This window comes from Onychostoma macrolepis, chromosome 17, assembly GCF_012432095.1.
Source record: "Onychostoma macrolepis isolate SWU-2019 chromosome 17, ASM1243209v1, whole genome shotgun sequence".
NCBI lineage: Eukaryota > Metazoa > Chordata > Actinopteri > Cypriniformes > Cyprinidae > Onychostoma > Onychostoma macrolepis.
In genome coordinates this window covers 13,004,080-13,031,217 of record NC_081171.1, presented here as the reverse complement: position 1 = coordinate 13,031,217, position 27,138 = coordinate 13,004,080, and the positions used below count along the sequence as shown (strand labels likewise).

The window sequence follows — 27,138 nt, the reverse complement described above, 5'->3', positions numbered from 1 at the left end:
GTGATATTTGTCACATTTATAATCTGAGAAAATTTAGGCTATATATTTGCTTACGTCGTACTTTAAAAATAAGCAAATAAGGCTTTTTTTTTTCGAATATCTGAAAAGCGTTTGTCAGAAGTGGGATTTGAACCCACGCCTCCATTCGGAGACCAGAAACCTCATTCTTCGAGAAGGTCGAAACCTTGAGTCTGGCGCCTTAGACCGCTCGGCCATTCTGACAGTACTTGAGCAAATATTGTATATTGATACAGTTTATTTGGGAATCCAAAGTGTTTTATTTAAATGCTATTTAGGAGTTTTTAAATATTTTAAATTTTGAAATAATTTGTAAACAATATATACGTCGGTCCTGGGCCGTAGGCAGGTTTTTATAAATCCCGAGGTCCCAAAATGGAGATTGGTAGGGGGGTTTGGGGGCATGCTCCCCCGAGAAAATTTTGATTTTCCTGACCTACATGTGCGCATTTTAAGATGTTTTAAGGCTCATAAATTGGATAATAGGCTAATATAGGTTTAAAACCAAGTCAGTGGGCAGTAGTAGCATAAATTATTTTTCAAGATTTATCAACAGATTCTTAAGCATGAAAATCAGATTAAATGTTGCAATGAATGATAGTTTGTTTGTTTATGAATTTAATAAACTCAGTTATAATTATCCTGGTAGGCTTCAGTAAAATCAGGTGTATAAAATGATTAAACATGAATATTATTATTTTTTTAAATTAGTCTTTTCCAGTAAATTTAAACTGATTGTTACATTTTATGGGCATTTTTACCTTTATATAAAGCTTTTTTTTTTCTCTTTTTCTAAAAGTGTCCATTATCTTTTGAGTCAAATTATTACATTTAATCAGTTTAGAATAAGAATAAGACATTTGGGCCAAGCAAATGAAATCAACACAAGAGTCATCTGAAGTGGCATTTAGATGTATTTACACACTGTTTAATGCAGGACATAAATGCATTTAACCTGCAATTACAAATGCATAAATAATGTTTTGATATATTGATATTTGAAATGACTTAAAACTTTCGAGAAAGTCGAAATGTGAAATAAAAACCGCCAGTAGGTGGCAGCAAATCACTGTTAATAAGTGAGTCATTGCGATTGAACCGAATCATTTAAACGGTTGATTCATTCAGGAACAAAACACTGTCATGTTGCTCAGAGACGCAAAACAGTGCTGTGGCTGTGTTTGGAATGAATTTTTGGGGGGGCGAAATAGAGCAAAAACAGGCAATATGGTGTCTAAAACGTAAGTCTCTTAATTAACTTATTGTTTATTGAGCTGTTGTAATCAATATCACATTTGTAATCATAGTAATTTTTGGAGAAAAATGGCACTCTTCGTATGAAATTGGTTAACTATATGAAGTGGTGTAAATATACATTTTCTGCCCCCATGTCTTGAATTTGTGATCACTCTAAATGCCTTTTAATAGACTGAATCATGCAGTGAAAGAACGCACTCTAAATGCGCACTAGTGTAGACTTCACGTAATGCGCGCACTCTAGGGGTGTTTTGAATGGTTTTTGCAAAATACTCGATAATGTCAAATCGCACATCTTTAAAACAACAATTAAGATATTAGGCTTAGATATTAGTTATCTTGGCTTTTTATCCTTGCAGCACCAACGCATAATTAATAGGTAATTTTACAACTTCTGTTATTGGAAAAATACCGATGTCCGGACCTCGGGGACCTCAATGGTGGGTACGGCCCTGAATCGGTCTCGGTTAGAGAACACATACTATACTGCTTAAAGCCCAATTTATACTTCTGCGTCGAACCTACGCCGTAGCCTCAACGCCGTAAGCGTCGACGTGTAGTGCACATGCAGCCCGCTAGTCTATGGAAGGCAGTTGGGGCCAAAACGTGTGGTATTATGGAAGGCCGTATTATTAAATTTGTCTTTACACGTAATAATACGGCCTTCCATATGGTATTTACGCGTTAACACGCGATTACATGTTAACGCATAACTAAATGGTAGATGCCCAGATGAGGTAGGCTCAATGTAATCATTAGGTAAATGTTCATTCACAATCTTATGAATAATTAAAATAAAACGAAGATGCGCATCAGCACATTGATATTTATAAAAATGATTACAAGCTGTTACGACAGGCAGTGTCAACGTGACATCACCCTTTCATTTTATTTTAATTATTCATGTTGTTGTGACCCAAGTACTACACTGAGCATAGGCCTACCATGAGTTTACTTAAAGCAACCATCACCTGCCAGGGACATTGACGGAAGGGCACACGGAAGAGCCAGGGGAAACATAGTCTCATGTTCTGTATTTTAATATTAAAATATATTTAATTTCCTTGTTGATACTACCTTCAAGTCAAGTCAAGTCAAGTCAAGTTGAGCTTTATTGTCATTCCGCTACATGCGGGGGCATACAGTGGAACGAAATGTCGTGCCTCACAGGACCACGGTGCTACATAAATACAGGCATACAACAAAGGAGTAAGACAATATAAACCTATACACAACTATCCTACTGATAGATTTTGACTATAAATATACTATTTATAAAAAGTACCTATACAAACTAAAAAATACAAACTACACAAACTATACGAATGTTTCAGATAAATACTGTACATGTGCAAGGAGAAACATTGAGTTCAAGCAGCTGGCTGGGGAACAGTGCAGGAGGATTTGTAGTGCATGAGCATGTAAACATACATATATTACTGAGTTCTTTTGTGGGATTTGTGTACACACAGCAGTGTGTGTGAAAAGTGACTAGTGCGCATAGAGGAGGAGAGTGTGCTACTACAGGTGGTTTGTACAGGCCCACTCACCTGTGTGTAGCACACTTCGAATTGCACGTTACATGTTACAGGAGGAAGGGGTTTGTATGGGGGTTCAGAGAGGGCGGGTGATTTGAGTTCAGGGCTCTCACAGCCTGGGGAAAAAGCTGTTGAGCAGTCTGGCAGAGCGGGCTCTGATGCTCCGGTACCGTCTTCCTGATGGTAGGAGCTGGAAGAGACTGTGGGAGGGATGCGTTGAGTCCTTCACGATGCTATTGGCTTTGCTGGAGCATCGTGTGAGGAAAATATCCAGGATGGAGGGGAGAGGGGCACCGATGATCCTTGCAGCTGTGTTCACTGTCCGCTGGAGGGTCTTGCGGTCTGCTGCAGTACAATTTCCGTACCAGACAGTGATGCAGCTGGTCAGCACACTCTCAATGGTGCCCCTGTAGAAAGTGGTGAGGATGGGTGGAGGGAGACTTGCTCTTTTCAGCCGGCGGAGGAAGTGTAGGCGCTGTTGTGCCTTCTTGGAGAGTGACATGGTGTTGGTGGTCCAGGTGAGATCCTCTGTGATGTGCACCCCCAGGAATTTAGTGCTGCTGACTCTCTCCACAGTCGAGCTGTCGATGGTCAGTGGGGGGTGATCGACGGAGTTTCTCCTGAAGTCCATCACAACCTCCTTTGTCTTACTCACATTGAGGGACAGGTTGTTAGTGCCACACCATTCAGCCAGCTGTGCCACTTCCTCTCTGTAGTGCGTTTCATCGTTGTTGCTGATGAGACCTACCACTGTTGTGTCATCAGCAAACTTGATGATGTGGTTGGAGCTGGACTTGGCAGTGCAGTCGTGGGTCAGCAGCGTGAAGAGCAGCGGGCTGAGCACACAGCCTTGTGGGGCACCTGTGTTCAGTGTGGTAGTGCTCGAGGTGTTGTGGCCGACACGGACTGACTGAGGTCTTCCGGTTAGAAAGTCCAGGATCCAATTGCAGAGGGAATTGTTAAGGCCCAGCAGGTTGAGTTTATTTATGAGCTGTTGTGGGATTATTGTGTTGAATGCTGAGCTGAAGTCGATGAACAGCATTCTAACGTAGGAGTCTTTATTTTCTAGGTGGGTAAGAGCCAGGTGGAGGGTGGAGGAAATTGCATCGTCCGTGAGCGGTTTGGACGGTATGCAAACTGGAGCGGATCGAGTGTGTTGGGGAGGCTGGTTTTGATGTTGTGCATGACTAACCTCTCAAAGCACTTCATTATGATTGAGTCAGTGCTATGGGACGGTAGTCATTTAGACAGGACACAGGTGATTTCTTTGGTACCGGTATGATTGTTGTGGATTTGAGACATGTGGGGACGACTGCCTGGCTCAGCGAGGTGTTGAAGATATCTGTTAGGACATCTGTCAGCTGTGCAGCACAGTCTTTCAGTACACGGCCAGGTATGTTGTCGGGACCCGCAGCCTTGCGTGGGTTGATCCTAGATAGGGACTTCCTTCGTCGGCTGGAGACAAACAGAGCGCCTGGTCATTGGGAGGTGTGGGCAGTTTTGTGCAGGTGTGTCATTCTGCATTTCAAACCGTGAGTAAAAGTGGTTGAGTGTATCTGGGAGGGATGTGTCGTCATCACAGGCCTGTGGCGGGGGCTTGTAGTCTGTGATGGTCTGAATAGCTTGCCACAGGCTCCGTGTGTCACTGCTGTCTGTGAAGTGATTGTTGATTTTTTGAGCATATGACCGTTTTGCATTTTTGATGCTGCGGGACAGATTGGCTCTTGCCGTTTTGAGGGCTGCTTTATCTCCTGATCTGAATGCTTCATCTCTGGTCTTTAGCAGCCCACGAACCTCAGCTGTCATCCATGGCTTCTGGTTGGCGCGTGTGGTGATGGTCTTGGTGACTGTCACATCATCAGTGCACTTTTGGATGTAAGCAGTCACAGTTTCAGTGTACTCCTGCAGGTCTGTGTGGTTGTTGTAGGTGGCCGCCTCTTTAAACATGTTCCAGTCTGTGTCCTGGAAGCAGTCCTGCAGTGCTGAGGTGGCATTGTCTGGCCATACCTTGATCTGTTTGTGAACCGGTTTGGCCAGTTTCAGAAGTGGTCTGTATGCTGGGATTAGCATAACAGAGATGTGGTCGGAGTACCCGAGGTGGGGGCGGGTTCAGCTTTGTATGCGCTCTTAACTGTTGTGTAAACAAAGTCCAGTGTGTTATTTCCTTGTTGCAAAGTTCACATGTTGGTAGAACTTTGGCAAAACTGTCTTTAAGTTTGCGTGGTTGAAGTCACCGGCTATGATGAAAAAGCCGTCGGGGTTATTTGTTTGTTGTTCGCTGATGGCGCTGTACAGCTCATGACGCGTCCTTTGCGTTTGCGCACGGGGGATGTATACCGCGACAATAACAATGGCTGTGAACTCCGCGGCAGATAGAACGGTCGACACTTCACAAACATAAACTCCACCAGCGATGAACAGTGTTTTGTCACTACCCCAGCATTGTTACACCATTCTTTGTTGACGTACACACAAGCCACCGCCGCGAGTCTTACCAGACAGTGATGAATCTCTGTCCGCGGTAGCAAGTTAGTCCGTGCAGCTGAATGGCGGAGTCCGGGATGTTGTCCTTCAGCCATGTTTCAGTGAAAACAAACACACAACAATCCCTTGCCTCATGCTGTGTAGACCGACTGAGTTGAATTAAGTCCAGTTTGTTTTCCAGAGAGCGAACGTTTGAGAGCATGAGTGTTGGAAGAGCCGGTCTTGTGGGGTTTTCCCTCAGCCTAGCTCGTATACCTCCGCGCTTACCGCGCTTCCGTCCTCTCTCACACCGTTTGCGACGCCGCCTTGTGCGGGTAGCGACAGTAGGCGAGGCCGCGGTCTCGAGGTCCGGCTTCAGCAGTAAACAGAGGCCTCGTAGCTTCTCAGTAGCCGCCGGCGAGAGTTGGTCTTTGTATGCGTTGCCGATATCCAAAAGTCTTTGGCGAACATATATGAGTTTAGGAGTGGTTTCCTTATGAACTAGCGGTAAATTTACACTATTTGGAGACGAACAGATGACATTAAAAGACAAAAAAGCACCATCTTTGGGACCTGGAGCAGCCGCTGTGTCTGATCGCGCCGCCATCTTGGATTCATCAATGTATGATTTTACATTTTCACAAATTGTATTATTATATGTCAAATTATATTTCATCTGTCTGATTTCAGTTATTACTAATACAAGCCACTCTTGATTAATTTCTTTGCGTGTGTCCTTTGATTATTCACCATGTCTATGCACCATATAATGGAGGGCACATTCCTTGTCACATGTGGATCAAGGTAGGGGTTGGATGACTTGTTCAATTATTAAGTGAAGATACTTAATAGCTGTTAAATATCTCAATTAGTTGGTAACAAAAACAAATATAACCAAAATATTACTTTTCCTGGGGCATTGGGGTTTAGTAATTATTGATTTATTGCATGAAATTAGTGTATCCAATGTTATCAAGTAATTTTAAGGTATTAGATATATATTTTTAATGTATTTCAAATTCTACCCAGTGGTGTGTCAGTCACTATAACCCATCTGAGAAGGGGTGACAAAATATAGGACATGACAGCAACAAAAGACTTTATTTATATCTAAAACAGCGGCTCATTAACACAAGCTAATCTATGGTATACATCTCTCATTTGTTTTCATTACAAGTTTGAACACTGTGAGGTCTTGAAGTCAACAGCACTGCCTGCTCCATCTTCAGCAAAGAACTGCTCTCAATTGCTAAGGTGTGATTGTATTATATACAAGAAAAGAAGTGGTTCCAGCCAAGTTTAGTTCCTAGACTGAAGTAGACTCAATACACATGCTTTGATGTTTTAAGTAAAAGGGGAAGGAGACAACATACTCCCTATGTACATTTACATTTACATGCTTGCATATCATTGCTCTTTTGTTGATTTTCAGGGGTTGAACAGTTATAATTTAAAAATACTTGAATACTAGTTGTGCTGTAACTATTATATGTAGTTGTAGCCTACTTATGCCTGAAAAGACATTAAATTAAAATTAATTAAAGTTCAATGCCAGCACAAAATGAGGCGTTAACACGTAAATTGCGTGTTAACGCGTTAATCCCACACGTTTTGGCCCCAACGGCCTTCCATACTAGTCTACAGTCTAATCTGTGCGTCGGTTTTCATTTATACTTCTGCGTCGTCGTCCGCGTCGACGTGTAGTACACATGCAGCCCGCTAGTCTACAGTGTCTACGGGCATGTTGCTGGTGTAACCCGCGGTACCACGGCAAAAGCCGAAGAAGAAGCGGCTCGTGGGAGAAGCCTTGGCGGCGGCAAATAAATATAAAATCATTAAATCATTATTTAAAACTACAAAAAGGAGACAGCAAAGGAACAGGAGAAGATGGCATTCTTTCAATCTCCACAAGGACATGTACCACGGCAGATCAACATTGTTTGTCGCGGACAACTACTGATGTATAATGCTATGTAGTATAATAAATAAGACACTTGTTCTTTTCTTTGTTTTATTTTAAATAAGAACGTGTAACATTAAACTATATTGCAGTGCTCATAAACGCACACAAAACCCAAGTACATATGGAGGGAGGGGTTCTAGCAGACCAATCACAGCGCTTGCGTTCTGCGTAGAATTGATGCGCTGGTAGATTTTTTGGAGAGGTGCACGTCAGGTACGGCGTAGGTTACGACGCAGGCCTGTGCGTCTCTGCGTAGGCTACTGCGTAGGTTCGACGCAGAAGTATAAATTGGGCTTAAGTCATATTTTTAAATAAGAATATAAGTTATTTTTATTTCCAGTTTTTTCAATGTAAAAGAACGTTGTTAGAAGTGGGATTTGAACCCACGCCTCCATTCGGAGACCAGAAGCCTCGTTACCTGAGAAGGTGTAACACCTTGAGTCTGGCGCCTTAGACCGCTCGGCCATTCTGACTGTTGACCAGGAGTGGGTGACCATGCTGTATTGTAGCAGTACAACTAATTAAATAAGTGGGAATATAAAATGTTTTATTTTTTATGATATAATGTAGGGATTTTGATATATATATTTAAAAATATTTAATATATTTTGAAATAATTTGTAAACATAAAATATAGGCCCATTCAAAATTGTCGCGAGAAACAGATTTTAGAAAACGTGATATTTGTTACATTTGTAATCTGAGAAAACATACTATATTTGCTTACGTCGTACATTAAAAATAAGCAAATAAGGCATTTTTTTTCTCGAATCGATAAAAAGTGTTTGTCAGAAGTGGGATTTGAACCCACGCCTCCATTCGGAGACCAGAAATCTCGTTCTTCGAGAAGGTCGAAACCTTGAGTCTGGCGCCTTAGACCGCTCGGCCATTCTGACAGTACGATGAGTATATATTGTATATTGGTGCAATTTATTTGGGAATCCAAAGTGTTTCATTTAAATGCTATTTAGGAGTTTTGAAATATTTTATATATTTTGAGATAATTTGTAAACAATATATACATCTCGGTTAGAGAACACATACTATACTGCTTAAGTCATGTTTTAAAAATAAGAATATAAGGTATTTTTATATTGAGTTTTTTCAACGTAAAAGACCGTTTGTCAGAAGTGGGATTTGAACCCACGCCTCCATTCGGAGACCAGAAACCTCGTTACCTGAGAAGGTGTAACACCTTGAGTCTGGCGCCTTAGACCGCTCGGCCATCCTGACAGAACGGTGAACAAGTATTGTATAATGGTACAATTTATTTGGGAATCCAAAGTGTTTCATTTAAATGCTATTTAGGAGTTTTTAAATATTTTATATATTTTGAAATAATTTGTAAACAATATATACGTCGGTCTCGGTTAGAGAACACATACTATACTGCTTAAAGCCCAATTTATACTTCTGCGTCGAACCTACGCCGTAGCCTCAACGCCGTAAGCTGTGTGTCGGTTTTCTTTTTTTTTCTCTTTTTTTCTTTTTTTATTAGAACTACAACAAAGAAAAATATACAATTATATCAAGACATCCAAATAAAAAATAAATAAAATAAAAAATAAACGTGGGTTTACAACCTACATTACAGATATAAATATACAATTTTACAATAATACAAAGAAAAGAGCAACTATATGTCAATGATCCAAAAGACAGCATATATGAGATCACTTTTCAATTAAATTCAGCTCTTTAGCAAATACAATTGAATCTTTACATTTTTTACTATCAATAAACTGAAGAAAATCCATATATGAATGTACATCAACCATAAAAACCTTCAAACAAGGTTTAGAATTATTTATTTTACTTTTATGGATATGAAACTTACCAAATAAAATCATAAGATTCCGCATAAAGTTAACAGATATACTTTTTGATTAAAAATAAAATAAAACATCTTTTGAATTCAAATCACAACTATAACCAGTTTTCTCTTGGACATACAATGCTAAGTCTCCCCAAAACTTTTTTGAATGGTAGCATTCATAAAAAAGATGTACCAATTTTTCTGGCTGATCTGAACAAAATTAGCATTTTCCATCAATATCCATAAATGCTGACAGAGTACAATTACTAACATAAATGTTATGAAGGATTTTCAAATGTAATCTGTGCGTCGGTTTTCATTTATACTTCTGCGTCGTCGTCCGCGTCGACGTGTAGTACACATGCAGCCCGCTAGTCTACAGTGTCTACGGGCATGTTGCTGGTGTAACCCGCGGTACCACGGCAAAAGCCGAAGAAGAAGCGGCTCGTGGGAGAAGCCTTGGCGGCGGCAAATAAATATAAAATCATTATTTAAAACTACAAAAAGGAGACAACAAAGGAACAGGAGAAGATGGCATTCTTTCAATCTCCACAAGGACATGTACCACGGCAGATCAACATTGTTTGTCGCGGATAACTACTGATGTATAATGCTATGTAGTATAATAAATAAGACACTTGTTCTTTTCTTTGTTTTATTTTAAATAATAACGTGTAACATTAAACTATATTGCAGTGCTCATAAACGCACACAAAACCCAAGTACATATGGAGGGAGGGGTTCTAACAGACCAATCACAGCGCTTGCGTTCTGCGTAGAATTGACGCGCTGGTAGATTTTTGGAGAGGTGCACGTCAGGTACGGCGTAGGTTACGACGCAGGCCTGTGCGTCTCTGCGTAGGCTACTGCGTAGGTTCGACGCAGAAGTATAAATTGGGCTTAAGTCATATTTTTAAAACAAGAATATCCACCTTTTTCTTGACGTAAAAATGGGCGCGGCCATTTGTAAATTTTATGGGTCTAGCTTCCGGTCTCATCCGCCTCCAGCTATTTTTAGTTGTACAAAACAGTTCGTTTTGCTGCTTTATATTGAAAATTAGTGTGTCTTATCATATTATTTTAATGTATTATCTTAAATATGAACACACTGGTTTGTAGTGCAAACAGTTTTACCGTTTACTGTACGTTGTTATTCTCCTCGTTATTTACCTATAGCGGCTAATTAACCGGAAGTCTCACCCATAGGCTTACTTCCGCGTTGAAGAAAAAGGTGGATAAGGTATTTTTCTTTCCAGTTTTTTCAACGTAAAAGAACGTTGTCAGAAGTGGGATTTGAACCCACGCCTCCATTCGGAGACCAGAAACCTCGTTACCTGAGAAGGTGTAACACCTTGAGTCTGGCGCCTTAGACCGCTCGGCCATTCTGACTGTTGACCAGGAGTGGGTGACCATGCTGTATTGTAGCAGTACAATTAATTAAATAAGTGGGAATATAAAATGTTTTATTTTTTATGATATAATGTAGGGATTTTGACCCACGACTCCCATTCAGAAACTAGAAACCTCTTCATCTGAAAAGGACGATTGGACGAATCCCTAAAGCCTTCTACAGACTGTACGATTTCAGCAATCTTATAAGATTATGACAAATCACACTGTGTGACATGTTTGTTTAAAAAAAGCCTAAAAATGTATTAATATTTATTGCTTTAACCCTCCAGACCCAAACTTTCATCATCAAACTTTAAAAATCCATCATAAAAAAGATATTATATTTTATTATTTAAACTTTGATCATCTAAAAAAGTGACAAACACAACCGTTTTCAGTATTTATTGTGTGCTAATTATTTATATAAATTGTTCAAATATTTATATAAATAAAAATTTGAACAATTTATATAAATAATTAGCACACAAAAAATATATATATACAGTATATATATATATAGTATATAAATATATATTTATATATAGTCACATGTTAACGTAAACCATCTTACAAGTTAAACCACAGTACATCACATGATAGTAAATACAGGTTAATTATGTAAGGCTTATTGCATTAAAGGAAATGTGTCCGTTTTGTTCAGCACTACCTTTGACAGTCCACAAGATGGAGCTGGAGTAATGTTCACCACAGTTTGAATTTAGTTTAGCACTATTGTAATCTATTATAAATGTGTGTCTCTGGACTAAAATAAATCAGATCTCCAGCAGCAGTGAAACATGAGTTGATAAAGATCAAACAGGATTTGTGAGAGGTAGGCTATTTGCTGCCAGCCAACATGGGGATAAATTGTTTCAATCAAGTTAATGGCTGCACACCCAGTGGTTAAACATATGCATTGCTATTGGTTGAGAACTAAAGAGTCCTCAGAAACAGTTCCCTGACTCAGTATTAGAAAATGGGTTTTTGAGCAGATTAGGCTTGGTAAAGTTTTGAGAAAGCTGTTTAGGTCACATAAGTGCCTCTGCCCATTTCTGTTCAAAATGTTACTTGCAAATGTAGGCCTAAATACATCAGCATGTGCATTGCATGAAATATGTCTGTCTGGGCAAGATTAAATTTCTCAGCAGACAGGGTTTATATTTTCAAAGACAATATTAATGAATAGATATTTGCAGTAATAAAAGAAAATAACATAAAAAAGGGCTCCAGGCTAAAAGAGTTATGCTGTAATAATGCATCACTAAAACTGTCATTTCAGTTTAAGTCTCATATATTAGGACTCGTCAGCCCATTAATCTCAAAGGGGCAGTTTGTTTGTTTATTTATTTATTTAAAATATAGGCCTATGCATATTAACATAAGCAACACAATGCGAAATGTTCCATAATAATGTGCAACTTTTTAACTGGGTAAATAATATTAGCAGTAAATTTTAATAATAATAATAATAGTAATAATAACCTCTAAAAATTGTAGTAGATAAAAATGGTTTGGAGCCACATTGTTTGTACGGAACTTCCTATTTAATAAATTTATATGTTTTTTCCCCTCATGGCCTTTGCATTATATCATAATTTCCAATAAGTAAAAAAAAAAATAAATAAAACTACATTTAGTTCCCTCTTTATGATATTTGTCAGTTCAAAACATAATTTTTGCATATAGGCTATTTTATGGAAAAATAAATGTAAAAAGTTGTTTCATTGTCATAATAACAAAAATCACATGAATAATCAATATTCAGCATACAACTTTCCAGTACGTTTCTTGTGGCAATTTTTATGCATTATTTTTATTTTTATTTTCTTTTATTAGAACTACAACAAAGAAAATATACAATTATATCAAGACATCCAAATAAAAAAATAAAATAAACGTGGGTTTACATCCTACATTACAGATATAAATATACAAATATACAATTTTACAAGAATCCAAAGAAAAGAGCAACTAAATGTCAATAATCCAAAAGACAGCATATATGAGATCACTTTTCAATTAAATTCAGCTCTTTAGATTTTTATGCATTATTTGTCGCGATCACAGCGGCAGATGCCGTCATGACGCAGGACTTCCAGCGCGTTGACGCGATGTTACGTTCCACCAATCAGCGGCAGTTTCCGAAGCCCAGGAAAGGAGCAGATGATATGGCAGCTTTGTGAGCGGCCAGGTGGAACTCGCTTTTGTTTAATCGCGTTGACAGCGGAACATGAGTACACTTTAACCCGCACGCCGCAGCGGGGGATCCGAAAATGATATACCTGATATTAATTTCTGCCTTCTCCGGGGCCATCGTCACGCTCCTTCTGCAGTTCTTACTGTTGTACCGGAGGAGCCCAGAGCCTATCGCTAGGACAGTTCAATATGTCAAAGCAGTTCCTGAACCCGCACTGAAGGATTACTTTAGCAACCAACAAGCCGAATCAACGCAGCAACAATCAGATATCACAGCGTCTGCCTCTAAACAACCTGAGGCCGTTTCTCCTAAGCAGCATGAGACCACCGTCCCTGGCAGCAGCCCCAAACAGCAGCCGTCCTCGCCACCGCCTTCATTGAGCGACTCTCAGCACACCTCCAAAGCAGAGACATGCGATTTCCTCAATGCCATATTTCTGTTCTTATTCCGCGAGCTCCGAGACACGCCAGTCGTCAGGCACTGGATCACCAAGAAGATCAAGGTAGAGTTTGAGGAGCTCCTCCAGACCAAGACCGCCGGGCGTCTGCTGGAGGGGCTCAGTCTGCGGGATTTCTCTCTGGGCAACTCGGTGCCCGTCTTCAAAACAGCCAGACTCATGAAGCCGGTGGCTCTCAATGAAGACAACATGCCAGAGGAGCTCAATTTCGAGGTTGACCTAGAATATAACGGCGGCTTTCATCTGGCCATCGACGTCGATTTGGTATTCGGGAAATCGGCTTATCTGTTTGTGAAGATGACCCGAGTGGCAGGCCGCTTGAAGCTGCAGTTCACCCGCATGCCTTTCACGCACTGGTCCTTCTCCTTCCTGGAGGACCCGCTCATAGACTTCGAGGTGAAGTCTCAGTTTGAGGGCCGTCCTCTGCCCCAGCTCACCTCCATCATAGTCAATCAGCTCAAGAGAGTTATCAAGAAGAAGCACACTTTACCAAACTACAAAATAAGGTAATGTCTCTCTCTGTGTCTTACTGCAGTACTTCTCGTCTGTCCCTTGCCTGAAGTTCATCTGGGGTCTCAGGTCTGGAGTGAATGTCCTCAGCTTTGGCAGAACCGTCAAAGTCAGGGCATTGCAGATTATTCCAAAATTCATTCCTTGCATTGTTATTTTTCAGTTGTGATGTTGGACAGTGTTCAACTAGATCTGTTTTTTTTTTTTTTTATGCTGATACCGATTCTTTTTTGTTAAATAGGATATCAGACCAATTTTAACTTATTTCAAAATATTGTTAATTATTTTTCCTGATATTTGACACATTAAAACTGGTCAATATAAAAGAAGATATAAAATTTACTTTTTAAGAAAGAAGCAGCAGCAATACTGCTACTAAAAGTAATACTAATGCTACTACTAATATCATTTTATATGTAAAATAAAAACATTATTATAACATTTTGTTATTGATTTACTGTAATAACATTGTTATTGCAATAAATCAATAACAAAATGTTATAATCATAGAAATAATAGAAACAATAATAACAGGTCTTATAAAATAAATTGTTATTAACAATTTCTTTTATGAGACCTGTTATTATTGTTTCTATTATTTATGCCATAATATTTGTTAATTATTACCATCTAAACAGTTACAGTTTTTTTGTGTAGTTGTTGAGCAACAAAGTCTCTCTGCAGAATGACAGACCTTACAAACAACAGATTAAATAATTTACCATTGTTGGATAATTTTATTTAGAGGCCTCCCGAATGGTGGCAGTTATCATTAGACCCGTTATTAAGTTGAAAAATTTAATTATCTGTAAAAAATATCTCTCAAGCTATTATCTGAGCATTGCTTCGACTGCACATTGCGGTTGTGAAACCGGTAGCGTGTGTTCATGTCTGAATGGTGTTGTGAAAAGTGAACAGACAGAAGTACTGTGGCACTGCAATAGCTGAGCTGATTGGTAGAGTCATGTGTCGAGAACAGCAAGTGTGCTTCATTTTCTCAGGGTGAAACTGGAAATGGAGGCCATCTTCCCCATTCAATCACGATTTCCTTTACTGTGCTCATATTCCTGACCGTTAAAAGTGAAAACAACTCGGAGAGTTTTGTTACTTCCTGTTTTTAGCCGAGAAAAAAATAAGGTCTGTGACTAAGGCGTTCAACCAAGCTGTGAATTGATTGCTTGCAGGATTCATCCACCTACATGGCTCTCTATTACTCAGCATTACTTGGCACACCTAAAACGTTTGTTTGCCAATAAACATTAAGACATCTCAGCGAGTGTGTGTGCTTTGACTGGATTTCTCAGGTGTTGTAGAATCTTTAGGTTTAGCATTGTCTTTGTAAGTCAGCTGGTGCACAGAATGGTCGTTTTTTGCTTATCAGTCACATTGCTTGTTTTTGTTGACATACTGTGCCTGTGTACAATCAATATGGACATAATGTGCAAATCACAAAGTCAAACACAGCATTGAGCACCACACTGTGATTTTTATCCATTAAGTTAATTGTAGTGTCCGTAGAAGGCACAAACAGTGAGATGAATTTAATCTGCGTCAGTTCAAATGGTGCATTTGAACTTTGACCCCACACAGCTGGGATTGTGAGTGGCGAATTAGATCACTGCGCTCTCTGTTAAACGTCACATGCACTTAACTATTGATTAGAGTGTCTCAATAGTAGTACGAAGAGTTTAGGCTTCATCAGAGCCTTCTTTTCATAACGTTTCTCTCTTTCCTTTGGATTCAGCATCCTGGCATTGATGCTGTGCCCTCTGGTATCCACCATAAGGATGCGTGCTGCAGAACTAAAGAGTTCTAGTCATCACGGCACACAAGCACAGCCGGCAGCAAACTTACTGAAGCTAAATGCTTTACATTACCCAAAGGGAAAGAACTTCTCAATGATGCGAGACATTAAATGACACACTCATTTTCTCAGTATTGGCATCTTCCCAAAAGTCGGAATCACTTCATTGGTGTTTGAGATGAGAGATTTTTCCTCTTTATGTGTGTGGATGGATACCGCACTCACGCACTAGTCATGTTTTACCGCCTCAGAGTTTAATGGTGTTTGTTTTAGGGCTGAGATGAAAAGTACTTACTGTTTAATTTGTCACGTGGGAGGTGACGTTAAGGAGCTGACAATATTCTCTTTTAAACAAGTGTGTGAGTGGGAACTTTGTTTAAAAAGCAGACAGCATGGCCCAGGGACAAAACAAGGAGGCAGGCCACAATCCGTTTCAGTCGTCTCTGTGTGGGATGAAAGTGTCGCAGATGGAGGAGGTGTTCAGAACAGGACATGTGTGTGTTTGTGTATGTGGACAAAACTGCCAGAGACTTGAAGTACGTAGTGTGGTTTTAATATACTGTGACAATAAATATGGAATGACGAATCAGATTTGCTGTATTTCTGTATTTTAGTGCGTTTTGTGCGTCACTAAGATGAAAAAAAGATTGACTTGGTGATTATAGAGATGCTTCTGGTGAAATGAAGGTTCAAAAGAACAGCATTTATATAAAAATTATTACATTTACTGTAACATTTATACTGTCTTCCATTTAATGTATCCTTTCTGAATTAAAATATTTATTTTTCAATGTCTTTCTCTTTTGAGAAATTATTGATGACTTTTTTTTCCAATACAAGTAAAAATGTTAAACATATTTTTTATTAAATTACTAAAACGCAAAATACTTTTGACTTTTTGGACCATTGCACATTTTACATAAACGCTGGGTTTGCACTGATTCGGTGAGTCAGTGTAAAGGGCATTTTCATGCAGGGAAATGTTCTTTCCTCCGCAAACATCTTCTGTTATTGTGTAGTGTAGAGGACAGCCTATTATGCTTATCCAGCTCCTTTGTCCAAATGTAGATCTTAACAGTCCTCAAAAGCAGGATGACAGGAAGGTCTTAACTCTGTTTAAAGTGAAATTGCCATCTTTATCTGTAGCAGTGTCATGAAAGGTCTGCAATATTGGGAGATATGTCAGATACAATGTGTGTATAGAACAGAATTAACCCACAATGGCTTACTGTTAAATGCGGTGTAATACTTGAAATAAAATATAATAAACCTTTTTTTAGTTAGTTAGTTTAGACTAAGCTAGTCAGTGTTCAGGAGTCCTGTTCTCTGTACCTGTGGGGGTGTTTATAAAATCCAAGACAATATGGCGTCATCTGTGGTGCATCCTGGATGGGCTCCATGTCACAGATGGGCAAAACTTGAAAGTCAGAAATGTGCATTTGTTACTTGTTCTTTCTCAGGATGTTGTAATTAGGGAACAAATTGAGAAGGTTTCTCCCTTCCCATCATTAGTAGTTCCGTTATCACAAATAAATTATGAATGATGTTCTCAGATGTTTGATATATGGTGTGTGTGCGTAAGAATGCATTTTTGTGATCTCTAAGGATTAACCCGTACAGTTCTCCGGTTACACCAGTTGATGTCATGTCTGGTGTGTTTGCGTGTCTAGCTGTTATTGATAGGTGTTTAATGACACCTTCTGTTCTCAAAGATGAAGCGACTCTGTATGATTGGTCAGTACAGTCCCAGATGGGGTGTTGATCTGTACAAAAGAGTTACTGAGAGACTCCTATCAGCTGCATGCCCTTGAGCGAGGATCGGGACAAATTTTCCTGACTGTGCTGATTTAATGGTCCAGTTCCTCAGAGGCATTAGAGAAACACTTTCTCAGTAGAAAAAGACACGGCGTTCAATCCATCCGTCCATCCATCCGTGTGACAGTGATGGAGTTTGGCTTTTTAAATGCCCCTTGCTGGAGAAACTGTCAGCTGCACTTGTTTGAAACTGTCAACTTACAGCTTCTTCCTGTGGAGCACATTCAGAGCAAACAGGATTTGATGTGTCATGATTAACTAGTAACCTAGATTTAAAAGTGAGATGCCGTTTTTGTTTGCATACGTGTATGACTGTATTTACTGAAGGACAAAGAACCAGAAAAATGTCAATATTGTAAGCACTCCCTTGGCAGTAAAAAATACATTTTTGGTCTGGCCAATTTCATGAGACAGCAATGTTTGTCTGGACAAACTTTCAAGGACTTGTTTTGTAAGATGGACACATTTTCCCCCACACAAGTATTGTTAAATATTCTCCTATATACTATAAAAATGCCAAAAATTATTATCAAATGTTAGATTTAGTTTGAGACACCTAGCACATTAAGTGGATATTCATGAGAAAAGCTATATTGTTTTGTCTGTGAAACAACCATTAATCTATTTCAGATATGGATGCACAATATATTGATACCACATTGGTAACTGGCCAATATTAGAGATGCTTAAATGTATCGCATAGTGGATATTTAATTGTGCTTGCTTATTTCCATGCCTTTCAAATATTATTTTGAGAGTTTTTTTTTTTGTTTGTTTGGTATCAGCCAGAATTAATAAAGGACTTTTCAAGAAAGGCCAGTTGAGAACTATTAAAAATTTTGTCATATAAATCTAACAAATGTTAGGGATGCATACACTATATATGCATATATAATATAAACACATATTAGGGATTTTTAATTAATTAATTAATCCTTCTTGCAATTAAAGTTAAACTTTAAAACCAGTAATATTTCACTAACACTGTCATATGTAATCTTTAGCAAATCTCAAAATGAATATCCATTTCATAATGTATATTATAATGTTGTGATGACTAAATTCACTGGCATTTAAAGTGACTGACTTTAGTTTTTGTTGTTTTCATTTATTTAGACAAAAAATAGTGTAGAATTTTAAATATATAGACTATTTATTGATTATTAGGAATATCATGAAAAGGACAAATGGTAGATATAGGTTTTTGCTTAGTTAACTGTGCCTTTACTCCCTAGTCGTCACATTGAAAAGGACATCCTTGAGTGATCTATCAGTGACTCAGTTCTACATTCGTCATCTGTTGACTGTGCAGTGCGCATTGCGGCCGTCTCAGATCATCAGCAGTGATTGACTTGACCGTGATGGAAACTTATACCTCATTCTCTCTTCTTTCCCTCTCTCCATGTCTCTAAAGTCCACTTATGTAAGTGCTCTTCCGAAAACATCTGCTGTGCTTCCGTTTGTACGTGCTTACAAATACTTGTTATTTTACATCCCCCTCTCACGATACACACATTCTGTCTTTTTCTCTCTCTCTAGCCTCAGCTGTGCATTTAAAAAGTAGTAACCTGTCCCGAGCCAGATGGCACCGTGACATCAAAATGCACCTCTTCAATCATTTCAGCCCTTTCATTTGACCACTGAGGTGATTAAACTTCATATCTCAAAGTGTAAACTTGCAGGGAAGGAGCTTCTGTGTACATTAGCAAATACGGTCAGGCCAAAGTTCAGCTGGGATGAAATCCCTTTATTTTCACCTTCTCATGCTCTCTTTATGAATAGAACATCAGAGGCTAGAGAAAATGATCAGTTTTGTAATCGCTTTCATTTGATTACATCACACAAACTCCTGGGAAAATACAAACATTCCTAAGCACCATTTCCAGAGATATGAATGCATTTAGCTGCTGTTTTGTACTCTTTACTAAGGCCTGAAAATTCCCTTTTATTTGTAGATTTGTGTAAATTAGGGTTGCATATTAAAATTTGTGAATGTTGTGAATGAAATGTTGTGACTCGTAATCAATAAATAGCCTGTACTATTTTGTCTAAATCAATAAAAAAAAAATTCACTAGAAATGAATCGTTTTGAATACTGCAAGTAAATTTAGGTATCACAAATGTGCTGCATAAAAAAAAATGTAAAAAAAACATTTTCCATTTGTTAATGCTTTTTTCAAGATTAAGCTGGTGTTTGAAGGTAATCTAAAGGTAAAAAAAAATAAAATAAAAATTTGATATACAGACAAAAGTCAGTACTCATTGTTCATCCCTAATGTAAATTGCATTTTACGAAAAAGTTTGTAATGGTTCTTAAATGCCCTCTCCTGATAACTATTATATCTGTAATTTTCAGCTGTTATCAAATGAAATGCTCATTGTGCAGCTGCAGTTACGTTGCAGTGCTTACACGTTCATGTAAAACCGGCACATTTTTTTGCAGTCAGTTCGCAGAACACACACGATAAGCTCCTAGCGCTTTCACCCGATTGGCAAAGTCATACGTTTCTTCCTGCTGCACATAAAAGCAAAGCTGATTTAGTTTGTCCTCAGTGACCTGGCTGTGGTGAATATGAGATATTTAGACAGGTGCTGGTGATATGAGTGGGTTTTAATCCGGTCAGCAGCACATCCCCAGTCACAGACACAGCAGGTGTGTTTGTGTGGCTTATATAAACTTTTATTACACTCATCTCTTACTGTATAACTCTTATCTACTGTTTTTATTGTACTAATGACTGTTAGACGGTGATTAAAGCATGTATGTGGACTACAAAACCTAATTTACTGACATTTACTTTCATGGTCTGTCAAAAAATATATTAGTTGCATTATAATTAATTATGCATTATGTTAATTATGTTAAATGACTGAAGACAGTCATATAATCATAAATCATAAATAACAGTTATATAATCTAACTAAGTTGTGCGTGTGAGTATTTGTCTGTGCCTGTTTCAAGTGCGTGTGTGTATGTTTGTTGTCAACCAAGGAATTTCCTGTGGTTTCTGAAAGATTTTGCAGATATGGCAGAAATCTGAAATCTGTAATCTAATGCAATTATTGCACCATTTGATTAATGACTTAAAATGGGAAACGTTTTTTTAACTGCTTACACTTAACACTTAAAGAGTACAGAGTAAGATAGATGGTGATAGGTGAGATAAGGCCTTCACAGTCGATAGTTGTTTGCTGGCCTTTTTCCCTTAGAGCTGCTTACCGCAAGTATTCTCACACTTCTGCTGGAAGCCCTTGAAAGTACTTTAAACAGCAAAGTGTTTTGCCATACAGGTTAAGTGTTCTTCATTTCAGCTTAGTGAAGTTCATCCCCTTCAAGAATATCTTCTGTATAATATATTGAAAAGTTCACAGGATGCTATTGTCAAAACAATGAATAACAGTCCTACTAGTTTTCCTATAGCAAGAGAGCCACAAAGTTTCCTCAGAATGACTTGAAGGAATAGTCTTCCAAAAAATGTAGGTCCTGTGAAACACAAAACGATATATTTAAAATGTTCAGGCTGCTCTCTTCCATGCAATGATATTATATAGTGATATAAATACCATACGTTAAAAAAGTATCATAAATGTGGTCTGTGTTCAAAGTCAACAGACCTTTTTTTTTTTTTTTTGGAATAGAGCTAAAATAAAATATGAATATTTCATGAAAATTATGTAAAGTGTTGCCTTGGCAACTGACTAAAATTGAAACGTTTAAGCTGAAGTACTAAAATGACTTAAAAACTGAAATAAAAATAAATTAAAGCTAAATGACTAAAATTAAAATATAATTCATAATATCAATAAATACTATAATAGTTTAAAAATACAAAAATAACACTGCATATGCTGTGTCAAGACATGCCACCCCAAGTTTGGCATCAATTGTGCCAAAACATCATTGGCTATTAAATATGTAATAATTGACTGTGACCGCTCAAATTTGAAAATGCTGAAGTGTTAATGAGATTTGAGAATAAAGGATGACATTATTGTAATATATTGCATTATAAACAGTTGTTAGTTCATTTTCCCATGATGCATTTCCTTCAGCTAACAACACCAGGAACCACACAGAAACTACTTCATTCACCGACTAGAACAGTCTATTGACATAAATAGAAAGACAGCTAGTCTTGCAGTATTTTATGCTTAAACCTGTCATGCTTTATAATTTTGCTTTTTGGCCATAGTACTGTACATGTAACAATGGATTCGCGCAGTAACTGTATATTGCCTGTGAGATAACTACTGCTGTTAATATAGTGTGTGCTAGTAACTGGCGTAGACTGCAAGCTCCAGACTCTAGGCATTGCAAGCTTGTTTCTGTGAGGTGAGTGAGTGTTGTATTTTTAATGCTGCAGGCTGGCTATGTTCCTGTAACGGTGTTGGTGGTAAGCGATAGGGCTGCGCTCCATGCCCTGTGTGTGCTCTGGAACAAACTGAAGTCATGTCCTGCAATTAAGCAGCTGGGAAATGGAGAGCGAGGAAGGGGCACAATGAGAGTGTTACCATACCAGATCTTGTTCCTGGAGCTTTGCATCACGCGGTGTCTGGACAGGAAGGAAGTAAAATCATTGAACTGCCCATTTGAGTCACACAACATTTTTGGCCCTGTTTACGCCATTGTTATTTTTGTGTAATTTATATGACATTGTGGTATTTATTAATATTTTGAATGGGCTTTAATTGTTATATTTTCAGTTTTTTTGGTTCTTAGTTTTATTATTATTTTTTCGTACTTCAACATAAGCTTTTATTTTAGTTAGTTGCAAGGCAACATTTCTAATTTTATTTTATATCAGCTTCATTTAACAAAAACAAGTTTTAATAGTTTTATTACCAAAAGCAACAACCAAAAGCTGTCCACTTGTAAATGGATCATCCAAAATGGCTGTAAACTGGGTCTTTAGGTTAACAGAGCTAGGGTGAAAGAATCACATTTTACATAGTTTTAGGTGGTTTAAGTAGTTCATAAAGGAACTCCACGGTCGCTAATACATCTCAGGCTTTAATTTAGAGCAAGACTAAGGAAACATTTTCAAAATGTAGGTCTTTCAAATCCCCTCCTGCTGGAATGGGTCGAGCTGCCGTCAGAACTCTCTTTATGTAATGTTTCCTGTATTTCCTGTTGTGTAAATGGCAAGAATAGAGAGGACAGATGAGTAATAATGTGATGAAGAGACAAAATTGAACAAAACTAAGCAACACAGACATTTTTTTCATGCTGATTTTTTGGCATAAAAGATATCACTGGTACTGTTGATAAGATCTTTTGAATGCTGAGACATGCGTCTATTGTACACAGGCTTTGTTTGCACAGTGTACATTGTTTTTGATTGTGGATTTTTTGTTCTCAAAGCATTATGTCCATGTGACTCCACTAAATCCTGTCTTAATCTCAGGATTTTGCTTTTGAAAGCCTCGTTAGTGTTTACATTAGAGGAGTTAATGAAATTGTCTTTTGTCTGTTTGTGTGGTTTACGGGAGTGTTTCATTTCACTTGATTGATTTTTGTTTCATTTTTTTTTCAGGGAAATGGCAACTTCACCCAGCATGCTTAAAGTTTTTCAAAGATCTGAAATGTTTAGATATTAGCAGTTTATGTTCTCAGAATATAAACATTCATACAAAGCCCTTAGCCTATATCCTCTATTGTCTATTAATGATAGTGTGAAGATTTTCTGGGTCATGCATAAAACCTAATGATTGTTTTTGAAAATTGGCCCTTCCTTAGCCTGTTTCCATGGCAGTTTGTATGATGATAAGACAGAAAAACAATGTGTTTGGAGAAAAAGGCCAATGAAGCAATTGACTGACGGGTTTTATAATATTTTGTACCTCACAAGGGCAAATGGGAGGGCTTTGTGTATGGAGAGAAAGAAAAAGGCACTTCCTGTTTTAGGAACACTAATCTCTCAGGTTATTATTAGCAGTAAAGAGTCCTGAAATAGCACTGAATCGCTCACCTCAGAGGAATGCTGCTAAACAGTGCTGCATTCTGCATGAGGAATCACCCTGTTTATAAAGTTCCTCATATTCAGTCCGGTTTCACTGCCAGTTATTATGGACCACATGATATAGACTATGGCAAGCCGTTTTAACTTTTATTCATTCTCAGGATATGACTTCTTGATATCAACAATTCAATTTCCACTAGTAACAATGGTTATTTTTGATATCAGCAATTACATTTCCACTAGTAACAATGTTAATTCTGGATATCAACAATTAGATTTTCACTAGTTAAAATGCTAATTGTTGATATCAAGAATAAGTATTGATATCTGTAATTGTATTTTCACTAGTTAAATGTCACCATAGGCTGCCATTCAAAACAATTGTTGATATCAAGAATTAATTTCTTACTAGTAACAATTTAATTCTTGATATCAGAAATACAATTCTTACTAGTAAAAATGTCTATTCTTGATATCAACAATTAAATTCTTGATATCAACAATTTAATTTCTGATATCAAGAATTGAATTGTTGATATCAAGAATTGGGAGGGTAATTTTTGATATCAACAATTTAATTCTTGATATCAAGAATTAAATTGTTGATATCAGAAATTAAATTCTTGATATCAATAATTAAATTGTTGATATCAACAATTCAATTCTTGATATCAAGAATAGACATTTTTACTAGTAAGAATTGTATTTCTGATATCAAGAATTAAATTGTTACTAGTAAGAAATTAATTCTTGATATCAACAATTGATTTTGAATGGCAGCCTATGGTGACATTTAACTAGTGAAAATACAATTACAGATATCAACAATTTAATTCTTGATATCAACAATTTAATTCTTGATATCAACAATTAGCATTTTAACTAGTGAAAATGTAATTGTTGATATCAAGAATTAACATTGTTACTAGTGGAAATGCAATTGCTGATATCAAAAATAGCCATTGTTACTAGTGGAAATCTAATTCCTGATATCAAGAATTAACATTTTAACTAGTGAAAATTTAATTGTTGATATCAAGAAGTCATATCCTGAGAATGAATAAAAGTTAAAACGGCTTGCCATATATAGACACATTTTATCACATGGACAAGTGTTTCATTTTGAAACAAACGCTTGCTTAATGTTGTAAGTTTTAAATACTTGTAATATTTACAACACAGTTATACACAAATAGAGGATGATCAGTCACACTCCAGAATGCTGAATGAAGAGAACTCTTTTAAGAAAGAAGAATCTCCCGTTACTAAAGCATTTAGTTCAATATTTGAACTAAATAAATATATGGGAAACTCTTTAAGTGAGGAGGTAAATGAAGAGGAGGAAGCTCCAGATGAGTTTTTTTGCCTGTTGACTTTCGGATCCGTTTCTCTTAATTGCATAACCTTTTTTGGTGTGGGATAAAAGTGATTTCGCAGATGATACTAGAGGAACAGAGTCTGGGTGCTTCACAGCTGAATTGCATGAAGTCACTCATTAGGAATATTTTGACAGTGATGATGTAAGGGGTTCCATGAATAAGGCACAAAATAGGGCCTAAAGTTTTAATCTGAAGTGGTTAACCTTCTGAAAATGTCAGCATTAGGATGTTTGAATTTTATATGAACTGTTTTAATTTTTAATTTCATTTATTTATTTGAAGTAATACTCAGATTATCATGCTGGGTTGATGGATATGTTAGAAAAACTAGTAGTTTTCACAAAACAATAATAACAACAACAGGATCTTTGCCTCTGCTGCTTTAAAAATACATGAGATGCCAAGGTGAACTTAAAATTTGCAGAAATTGCTGGGTAATGAGTAGTAGCAGTGAAAGTGAGACTCTGAGCAAAGGCATAAGATTTAATTTCACCTTGATGGAATCTGACGTTTAACATGATAGTTTTCACTTTAGTTTTCCTTGAAAGCCTACCTGTCTGATGATTTGCATAATTCGAAAGGGCCTAAAAATCCTTACAGCAGTATTTAACTGAACCTGACCCTCAAGTCTTTGTGTGGAAGGACAAAACACACAGACATGAAGCTGAAAGGCTTGTTTTTCCGGTAAGGGTAGAATGAATGGCTTACACACACCCAAAATGACCGTTGACTTTGCAAATGTTTCCTGTTGACCTCACGTTTCAAGTCGTGACTTACTGTTTTACAGTAATGAACTCAGGGCCAGAATTACTAACAGCTTGTACCCACACAAACCCTCGATGAAAAGGTGTGGACAGTTTTTGCGGTTGACCTTATTGCATATGCAATTGTAGGATTTTCCCTTTCATACATTTAAGGGAGGAGAGTATGAATCATGCAAGGTTTGCAGTTGTCAATTTACTAATATGTGCACCATTATTTATTGTTTTCCACTTGACATGGCATGGATAGTTGGTAATTTGTGGTGCTCTTTATTAGTGGTCGACCAATATTGTTTTTTTGACAGCCGATATCTTGGAAAGCAGGGTGGCCGATGGCCGATATAACTGTATTTATTTTAATGGTAACACTTACAATAAGGTTCAATAGTTAATATTAGTTAACGAAATTAGTTAACATGAACTAAGAATGAACAATACTTCTACAGCATTTATTAATCTTAGTTAATGTTAATTTTGTATTAGACAGAACTGTTAACGACGACAGCGAACAAGCGGGAGAATGTGCTCAGGCACTGCTGTTCTCTGCGCCATCAAAATAAAAGTCCCGTCTCGAACACATCGGCAAAACAGAAAAACTTATCGGCCGATGATGATATTTGAAAAATGCCAAATATCGGTCAACCACTACTCTTTATAGATTGAATTGATATTATGGAAATGAGCTGGATGCGTCTTGCGCTAAATTGCTCTGTTTAGTAAATCTAGCCTTTAATGTGTATAAAGCAAGGATTATTACTGCCAGATTATTGGTTGTCTGATGATTTTATCTGTTTTTGATCAACAGGTACAAGCCCTTTTTTCCTTTCCAAGTGCAGCCACCGTTGGTGTCATCATGTGACCTGGACATCTCCATCCGAGAGACACTGTTGGTGGAGGGGCGTCTACGTGTCACACTTGTTGAATGTAGCAGGTAGGGCAGATTTCTGTTGCTGTCCGTGACACAATCAACATTTGCCTTTCTATCTTTTTTTTTTTCTAATCTTTTTGGGCAAATTAAACATGGGAGGTTAGTAAATACACTTGATTAGGTAACAGTAGGTGTAATAATAATAAAAATGCACTGTCATTAAAATGCTGGCCAGTGTAAGCAGATGGTTATTTATGTCATGGCCGATATTGAACTTCTGTGCTGTTTTTTCTAAATAATATTAAAAATAACACCAGTTATTTTAATGCTGCAAGTGAATTTAGGCATCACAGCATTGTAATGTACAGTATGAAAAATTCATATTCATTTTAAGATTTGGTACATATTTAAATATAACTTTAAGTGAATATTAAATGAAGGCAATGGGAATACAACTGGAAAAATAAGGGAAATTATCTTGCACAGTTGAATATTTAAGCGTCTCTTCAAGTGTCTCTTGTGCAGTTTTCAGTGTCATCCCAAATCAAGCATATTAAAGTACCTTTTTTATTGCTATCCTCTATTTTGTAGGTAAGTGAATTTGCACCTGCCTTTGCTTTCTTTAATTCTCTTTACTCATATGTAGTTCTTCAAATTAGTAGCACATATAAAATTATAGTACAAAAAGATTCATATAAAGAGTCTGAAATCATAAGTGTCTATTCAGGGTAGTACACACTGCTGTTTCAGTTTTCTTATTCTTTTGGGACACACAACTCTTAGACAGCCAGTGAAATTTGAAATGGCCTGTTTGCAAGCTGTTGTGTTTGAGAATACACACACAATGCAACAAAAGCTGTATTCTTCTCACCATTGTGTGCCTTCTGACATCTTTGTTTTTGTCAGATTATTAACAGACTTCAATAGTGTTTATAATGGG

The 27,138-nt window shown here is 37.5% G+C and overlaps 1 protein-coding gene and 5 non-coding genes across 6 annotated transcripts in view; 1 reads left to right on the top strand and 5 right to left on the bottom strand.

The window, feature by feature from the left end:
• Positions 1–112: 112 nt before the first annotated feature.
• trnal-caa (transfer RNA leucine (anticodon CAA)) lies at positions 113–222 on the bottom strand. The gene is made up of 2 exons: positions 185–222; positions 113–158 (listed from the first exon to the last, which is right to left on the bottom strand). It is a non-coding gene; the product is annotated as a tRNA-Leu (tRNA).
• A 7,379-nt stretch (positions 223–7,601) lies between these two features.
• On the bottom strand, positions 7,602–7,712 carry trnal-caa (transfer RNA leucine (anticodon CAA)). The gene is made up of 2 exons: positions 7,675–7,712; positions 7,602–7,647 (listed from the first exon to the last, which is right to left on the bottom strand). It is a non-coding gene; the product is annotated as a tRNA-Leu (tRNA).
• Positions 7,713–8,025: 313 nt separating this feature from the next.
• trnal-caa (transfer RNA leucine (anticodon CAA)) lies at positions 8,026–8,135 on the bottom strand. The gene is made up of 2 exons: positions 8,098–8,135; positions 8,026–8,071 (listed from the first exon to the last, which is right to left on the bottom strand). It is a non-coding gene; the product is annotated as a tRNA-Leu (tRNA).
• A 226-nt stretch (positions 8,136–8,361) lies between these two features.
• trnal-caa (transfer RNA leucine (anticodon CAA)) lies at positions 8,362–8,472 on the bottom strand. The gene is made up of 2 exons: positions 8,435–8,472; positions 8,362–8,407 (listed from the first exon to the last, which is right to left on the bottom strand). It is a non-coding gene; the product is annotated as a tRNA-Leu (tRNA).
• A 1,861-nt stretch (positions 8,473–10,333) lies between these two features.
• trnal-caa (transfer RNA leucine (anticodon CAA)) lies at positions 10,334–10,444 on the bottom strand. Its single transcript has 2 exons — positions 10,407–10,444; positions 10,334–10,379 (listed from the first exon to the last, which is right to left on the bottom strand). It is a non-coding gene; the product is annotated as a tRNA-Leu (tRNA).
• Positions 10,445–12,330: 1,886 nt separating this feature from the next.
• Positions 12,331–27,138, top strand: part of pdzd8 (PDZ domain containing 8) — a 37,847-nt gene continuing 23,039 nt past the window's right edge. The window contains exons 1-2 of the mRNA XM_058748855.1: positions 12,331–13,607; positions 26,136–26,261. Coding sequence (XP_058604838.1) covers positions 12,721–13,607; positions 26,136–26,261 — 1,013 coding nt within the window. The 5' untranslated portion in view covers positions 12,331–12,720. The remainder of the gene's footprint in view (positions 13,608–26,135; positions 26,262–27,138) is intronic.